The sequence below is a fragment of the Phycodurus eques genome, chromosome 17 (assembly GCF_024500275.1).
Source record: "Phycodurus eques isolate BA_2022a chromosome 17, UOR_Pequ_1.1, whole genome shotgun sequence".
NCBI lineage: Eukaryota > Metazoa > Chordata > Actinopteri > Syngnathiformes > Syngnathidae > Phycodurus > Phycodurus eques.
The window spans coordinates 18,714,020-18,722,495 of record NC_084541.1 but is presented as its reverse complement, the minus strand read 5'-3'; the positions used below and the strand labels follow the sequence as shown (position 1 = coordinate 18,722,495).

Sequence of the window (8,476 nt, the reverse complement as noted above, 5' to 3'; positions counted from 1 at the left end):
GCCTCACTGGTTCCAGTTAGCAGTCTTTCGTGTGGCCTTTATGGTTCAGATATTGACTTTTGGCGTCAGACAATCAGAGATGCTTTAATGTGGCTGTCAGGTCATATTTGCAGATGTGAATGCGTCTTTACAGAAACTACCAAGGCACAGTTGTAAGTCGTATCCTGGAAATGCGATTATTTATGACATCATCTCAAACAACAAAACAATCGGCTTCCAATAACATGTTCAGTAGCAGTTTCCGTTGATTATGCCTATTGAATATTTCTTCATGTTTTAACTTCAACTGTTATGCAGTGACATTGAGGCGGGTCGCCGATTCTGATATTTTCCTTATTTAACGATTGAGACACATCGAATGTATCATGTTTAAAGTATATGTAATGGTTTATGCTTATGTTATAGTTTAGATTTACAACAGGTATTTTCTTTTCATGTATTTATTTGTGTTGTATGAGCGTGTTCATCAGTGGGTGCGTTTGGATGCACATATCCGATACATATCCGATTTTCATCCACATTTGGAAGAGGCCTTTTTCTAATGTGAACATATCTGACCGATTCCATGCTTTAAAAAAAATATAAAAAATAGAATTTTGCCATTTCAAATAACAAAAACAGAATGCCATTGTTCATAAACTTACTCATTTAAAAATGCCATCCAGTCTTGATGGTCCAAAAAACAAGTGTATTGTTTTCCAAGTGTGTTGATTTGGTTTTATCAGAACATTCAAATAATCCATTAGGGAAGTGGACTACAAGAGTGATTCAAACAACATGCCAGTATTGTTTTTATTTTTTATTATAATTGGAGTGTTTCATGTGTGTGAGCATGCCAACACTGTTTGCTTATTTGCTGTTGTCTCACTGTTATTTTCATGTCTTCTTCTTTGGCAGCTGGGATGTGTTCGCAAGCGCTCTCTTCCGATGAGGTCTGAGTCTCACGTTTTTGGTTCTTGTTGCTTTGGTTGTGTTCGCCACGTGTTGTTGCCGCACACCATGCAAAAGACGTTGCTACTGATCCAGCAGATTGAATATTTCTCAATGTTCCAACCTCACGTAATGTGTACACTACATAGTGCGCTACGTAGTGGGTTTCCAATTGTCTTGTGCTGTTCAAATGTGTAGTAACTATAGGTTACCCACTATATTGTGGTCTCAATGTATCCACAATGAATCTTGAAAAGCAGTGAACAACCGATGTTCACAAGAAAAGCGATATATCCCATGATGCATTTTGCCAGTACAGAAAAAAGATTTTCCATTTCAGGGGTGTTGTTTGATTTTCGGCACAAGACAAATTCACGAGTTGTGGCTTTAAATAGGCAAGAAATCACGACACAGATGGACATAAAGTGCATTGTTTGTTTTAATTTTGTAAAATACACTCACATTAAAACAAGACAATATTGTTATAATGTATTTATTCGTTCAATATTTACTAGCCAAGATCCACCAGCTGACGTTGATCCGATAGACTGTGATGCCGCGACAGCAAAAACATAATTAACGGTGCGCCCGAGTAGTGTTTGAAAACTATTTTTCAATTGACTGATGAGCGAACTCTATAGTCAACTATGTAAGAATCTCAAAGTGTGGTACAAGTACCACTAGTGGTGTGCAGACTCCCTCTAGTGGTACGCAACGGAATCGCTGAATTAAATACAATTTACAAAATTTTAACGTGAAATTTAATCAGACACGACAATGAAGGTTGTAGCTATGCGCACTGCCCTTTTAAACGTTTTTATTTAATCTATCAGAGTACATTTGTTACTTTTGAAATACTATAATAATAATATATTACTGCGATTGGCTGGCGACCGGTTCAGGGTGTACCCCCCCTCCCGCCCGAATACATTTTTAATTGAATCATTTAAGTAGTTTTTTTTATTATTATTATATAAACAATGATTTAACAAGGTAGGAAATGGATAGATATAAATATGCAACACTATTTCTATAAATCTCTGCAAATGTTTATGTTCGAAAACAATCACTTGTACAACATTCCAAGGAAATCACAATGTCCCATCACTGGTGAGCTACACATCGGCTGCTTCGGGACTACCTGCTGCCCTCGGGCTCCACGTTGGTGACCCCTGGGGTGACGTAACAACGCAAAATCAAAATTCAGATGTGTCGAGCAATGAAATGAAGTTTTTTGGGGGTTTTTTTTGTTTGGGAAAATGCATTTTTCACATCATGTTTGCACACATCATACACAACCTGACAAATATTTGACAGTGTGTGCAAACAGAAGAGAAACGGGTGCTGCAAATCTTTCCTGCGTGATGTCGTTTGTTTGCTATCATTAAGATTCACGTGAGTCCCTCGCCAAAGAAAAATAGCAGGCTGGCAAATATAAATTGTTTATGAAAGCTGCACCGCTTCCTCACACTGATAGTTAAGTTTAGCCAAGGCAAACAAAGGTTTTTTTTTTTTCATATTGTGGAATAATGAAATAATTTGACTCGAAGTGTTTGCGCTACGGTAGCACGGTTGCTGCCACCTCACAGTTGAAAGGTTCTGGGTTTAAATTTCGCCTCGGGCTCGTTGCTTCAATATTAATGGTTCAATTTAGGGTAAAGATCAGAACTCAGTATACTGGCTGACTGAGCTCTTCCAACAATTGTCTTCTAGCAGCCTAATTTGGTGCACGTGTGGGCAATCACTTTCTATTCCATGCATGTTCACGTTTTGTCAGTTTGTCACTTGGTTGGCAAACTATTGTCTGACATACAAGTTATCGGCAGGTCCTCCGAAAAGGAATAGTTCCGTTGTATCCAGTCCACATCATTTTATTTGACTTCATATTTAAAATTACACAATAAAACATACAAAACTATCCCCAAAACATGTTGACATACTGTATGTACTGCAAATATGAGTGTTTGAAAGGGATTCCAGTTGGACTTTGAATTAGGGAGGCTAATATTTGTGTCCAAAGTCAATTTCTACAAATAACAATAATCAGAATGCATTTTATCATACAGTGAATAGTCAAAAACATCCGTCTCAGCCTTTTTTCAACAATTATCTCATGACAAACATCAGCTACTGCTGGCATTATGCATGCAAATGTGTGTCTTGGCTGTGTTTTGTTTGCTTGTTTGTTTGTTTTACTGTAAACGTCATCATGAAGTAGCCACAATTTCACGAGTTGTGTTGTTGCATCATTCGAGAAGACAAGTTTTGTGTGCGTGTGTGTGTCTGTGTGTGTGTTTCCAATTACAAACTAGCACAGCGAGCGATCACACAAATATAGTTACCGAGGTTTAGTTCGTCTGTGTGCTCTGGAATCAGTTTTCCACAATCAATCAGGTTTTATACAGTGATATTTAAATAGTGGGGACTCAAAGTAAACAGTTGACTGACTGCCCTTCATTAATATTCTTTTATTTATAAGCGTAAACTCATCGTTTTCATAAAGCACGATCAGTCTCTATACAAATGCGTTCTTTCAGACATCTCGTGTCCTTTTGAAGGCAAACCTGCTTGGACACAACTGACAAATGAAATTTCAAAAGCAAAGCTTAGACAGTCCTGAGAGAGCTTTTTGGTCAAAAGCAATAATGAACTTGACAATCTCAATCCTAAACCTTGTAGTCACCAGTAGCTGTTTTTTAATACCGAAAGGTGATTTTGAAAAGATAAGAATAAGCACAAAAGACCATGGATGCATGAATGGATTGACATGCATAACCTAAATATTGATCTTACAAAAGATATTTATGATGCCAAACATTACGGTATGTATGTGTTTATTGCTCCGTCAAAGAGGTTCAGCACAATCCAGCACTTAGTAGTTGTGAGTCCCATCTGAATACAATCAACTGCAGACACCCACAGAATCACACTCAAGAATTCAGACTGTATAAATGAATGAATGAATGAATGGATGAATGAATGAATGAATGAATGAATGAATAAATAAATAAATAAATAAATAAATAAATAAATAAATAAATACTGTAAAGTGGTGATCTGCCTTCAGAGCGCCCGGCGTTACCAGACAGTTCCTTCGCTCACCTCGGACGAGGGCTGCGACAGTTGGTTGGTGTAGCCGCTGTCGCCGAGGGCGACGGTGGCGAAAGGCGTGCTGGGCCCGCACATCTCGCTGGAGATGCTGTGCATGGAGCTCGGTCCGTTGGGCTCCGGGCTGGGGGAGTTCACCGGGTGGTGCGACGGCACCTCAGGGTAACACTGCACCTCTCCGCCGGGGCAGTGGTGCCCGGGGTGGCGGTGCTCCATGGCACCTAAGGGCGTGCCGGCCGGGATTGCGGAGGGCACGAAGCCTAAGTCTGCTGGCGTCTGCGCCTGGGACGACGGCGGGCCTTGGTAGTACTCGTAATTCCCGCCTGGGCCGTAGTATTCACCGGGATAATCTGCACTCGGTCAGAAGGCACATGGAGGGAAATTAAACATCCAGTTGTAACTTTCGGTGCACATGCACTGCAAAAACTCAAAATCTCACCAAGAATATTTCTCTTATTTTTAGTCACAACTCATCTGATGACACTTGAATTAAGACTCATCACCTAAAACGTGTTTTTAGACAATTTTGACTTGTTTCAAGCACTTACTCCACTGGCAATATTCGTTCTACTTATTTCAAGTGAAATTGTGCTGGAAACAAGTGAATATTTTCGAAAAAGTGACTTTTCAGGTTTGAGTGTAATCAGATTACTTTTGACTCGAGATAAGACAAATATTCTTGGTAAGATTTTGAGTTTTTTCAGTGTGCGCAGTTTAATATAATGACGTTCTGCTTTAAATGACAACTTCAGTGAAATATTAACATTAACAACAAACAGTAAATGGCCACTACAGTAGGCACAATATTAGAATGATGTAATTCCAATACAAGAACTGTATTAAGACAAATAATTCACATGCTCGACTGCTGGAGAGAGATTTATTTTCGTAGCTGCAACATATGGAAAATAATTTTCATATTTTGAAGAAGGTGACCACAATATATTATCAGAAACACCTCAACTTCAATCAAAATATCAACTGTCAGGCAAATCCCCTAACAGTGTCAATCAAAGATGATTTTTTTTTTTTTTGTCTTTATGAAGGAATTTGAAAGTCAGCTTTACTGTCAAACATGTACTGACGTGATGGGAAAATAAATATTGCAAATCTTTAGTATGAAACATTGACACGCGTCAAAAAAAAAAAAAAAAAGACACATGAAAATAAAATGCAACTGTACAGAGTCAGGTGCAGTATGACCATGACTCATTTCCATCGTGCACACCCGCTCGAGCTCACCGCCATAGTAGGAGAAGTGGCCCAGCTCCGCGGTGTCCATCCTCTCCCCGAGACCTCGCATCCTTCTCGGGCTGCGGAAGAACATGTGTCGCCTGGCACTCAGCGCGCTCAGCTTGCTTCATGCGCCTCTCTTTGGACCGCCGGTTTTGGAACCACACCTTCAAAAAACAACAACAACAACAACAAAAAAACTAATATTTTTTTTCAATACACCTGCTGCATAATAATAATAATAGTAATAATAATAATAATAATGATGATGAGTATGGCCGATAAATTCATTCCTGCATTTGCAATTGAAGATTGTTAAACGTATGGTAAAATAATAATAATAATGATAAAATAAAGTGGGCTGTAGATTTTACCGCATGGAGTTTTTCGAAAATGTTACGTTTGACTTGATTTGGATGTCCCAATATGAAGAATGACGTGCGTAAAAGCGGCAATTTGCGCGTAAACCTCGTTGCATCGAGGATGAGAGGAAGGCTGCGATTCGCAATAATGATAATAATACAAATAATAAAATGCTGCATTTACCTGGATGACTCTCATGTTGAGGCCGGTCTCCCGCGACAGCTGCTCCCGGATGTGTCTGGTGGGCTTCGGCGTGGCCGCGAAAGCCGCTTTCAGCGTCTCCAGCTGCTTGGCCTTGATGGTGGTCCGAGGCCCGCGTCTCTTGCCCACCGCGCCCTGCTCGTCGCCCTCGTTGGGGCACGCGTCTTTGTCCGACAGGTGGCCCGCTTCCGAGTCCTTGCTGTCGTCCTGCTGCAGGTCCTGCGAGTCCGGAGACAAACTGGGCTCGCTGCACGTCGTCACTGGCAGCGGACGGAAAAGAAAGACAACGGCGCACCTCAGCCGACTCGTTCGCATATTGGCTCCGCGTTATATCAGAAATAGGCGACATCCGTCACGTGATAGTTTTATTCAGATCCAAGAGGATTTTTTTTTATGACGGGGGTGCAATTTGGTTTTTACACAGGCGCAACAAATCTACCCGATATTTACACAGACGTGAGTGGATGAAGTCGAATATTATTTTTAAATTGCTGCTAAATTAGCATGTGCAGTAACGTTTTTTTTTTTTTAAGCCAATAATATTGGACATGCTCGTTCTTTTTTTGTGCCACTATAAGAGCGAGTTGGCTTATTATTTCAAATTCCAATATATATATATATATATATATATATATATAAAAAATTTTTACATGACGTCTTTTATGCGTGAATTTAACTTTGAACGCTCCACTTTGATATATCAAAATTGTAGACAGAAGAAGAAAAAAATCCAAAGCAATTTAAAAAAAAAAAACAAGCGACCATAAAATATGAACTGAGCAAAACCTGCGAATGTGTACATTTTTTTAATTAATTTTTTTTATTGAACGTAAATCACGTGCTGTTAAAATAAGTCAAATAATATCATATATCGATAACAAAGGGGATGATGAACGTCGTGTTACAATAACTACAATAATAATAATAATAATAATAATTGGACTTACCTGAGAGGTGAAGGGTGTCTTTGCCATTGTTGTTGCTGTTGTGGTAGTCGTCCTTACAAACGAACTTGAACTCGTCCAGGATGTAAAGCTCCTCGCCGGTGGACAGCTGCTTGTTGCACATCACGCAAGTGAAGCAGTTGAGGTGGAAGACTTTGCTCTTGGCCCTGCGGACCAGATCGCTGGGCAGAATCCCCTGGGAGCAACCTCCGCACTTGGTCCCGAATCTCCTGCGGCGAGCAGGACACAAATGAATACAGCATAGAAAAGCATACGGTATTATTAGTATTTCTTTCTTTCTTTTACAAGAGAGACTAACGTCAATAAATGCTTCAAAGTCCCCCCCCCCCCCTCCCAAAAAAAGTGTAGGGTATTGCATTTGAATGCAAAACGGAATAAAGGAAAACATCTAATATGCAACATGAAAATACATGTTGGCTATGAATTTGAATTGTTCTTTTACATCAGCTTAAATCCAGCATTCTTTTATAACAACAATAATAATAATAATGCCCCCTCTTTTTCCAGTTTATCACACCCTAAGTTATTTTATCTTTTTATGGATAGATAGATAGATAGATAGATAGATGTCACAGTCGTATATATATATATATATATATATATATATATATATATATATATATATATATATATATATATATATATATATTTTTTTTTTTTTACCTAAAGAAGTCATTCTTGCAGTAGAGTCTTCCTTCTCGCGAGAAGCACTTTTCTGTTAAAGTGCACTTGCATTCGCAGCACTGCACACACTGAACGTGCCACGGTCGGTCCAGAACTTTCAGCAAGAACCGATCTACAATTGGTTTTTCGCAGTTGGCGCACTGAATCATGGTGCGGAGTTAATTCCGAATAAATAAGTGAATATATATTTACAAACAGTGCTTTGGAGGTTTATTCCGGTCTCCGGCGAGTCACCTAGGCGTTTTTTGTTGTTGTTGTGGTTTTTCTTTCTTTTTTTTTTTTTTTTTTTTATCCAGAGATCCTCGTGCGTCCAAGTCAATGTGAATAACGACGAGGATTATCCAAAGGATATAAACATGTCAAAACAATCCACACGAGACCAACAGCTCCAAAAAAAAAAACAACTGGTCATCTGTTGAGAAAAAAACCGGTACACAACATTTGTGTCCTAAAACCCCCAAACACAGCGGGCCAATCAAGATGATCTCAGAGAAATAGCGGAGAGTCGGCATCAAGCCACGCCTGCGTGTCTTTAAATCCTGGATTGAGTCAAGAAGATGGCGCAAAATAACCAGGGCGTCTGTCAGCGTGTCCCACCTTGCCATTTGGCTCCCATTTTCCGCTCTGTTGTAATGTCAGCATGGAAAGGCGCACTAATCAGCTCACCGCTGAGCAAGCAGCCAATCACCTACCGAGACGCGGGTGACGTCAACAAGAGCCAAACCAAATAAGGCCTTTTAATTGTCACCCCTCTAAGGGAAAACACCATCTCTATTCAATGGCATAGTTTGTCAGAATCCACAATATGATTGACCAAATACACAAATTATTATTATTTTTTTTTTGCATTGCATTAAAGTGATTCTACAGAATTAACTAGCACATGACAAAAAGTGCAGATAAATGACAGTACTTATTTTATATGCAATCTAGAAAGAAAAAAAAGAGGGAAAAAAAGTGGTATCAGGGTAAATCAATGACTCCATAGTTGT

At 39.4% G+C, this 8,476-nt stretch overlaps 1 protein-coding gene across 1 annotated transcript; it reads right to left on the bottom strand.

Annotated features, from left to right (window-relative positions):
* Window positions 1-4,008: 4,008 nt before the first annotated feature.
* LOC133416138 (LIM/homeobox protein Lhx1-like) lies at window positions 4,009-7,633 on the bottom strand. The gene is given in 6 exon segments (XM_061702826.1): window positions 4,009-4,388; window positions 5,281-5,392; window positions 5,394-5,438; window positions 5,818-6,095; window positions 6,783-7,009; window positions 7,464-7,633. Coding segments are annotated over 6 exon segments (1,212 nt in total).
* Between the last annotated feature and the right edge of the window lie 843 nt (window positions 7,634-8,476).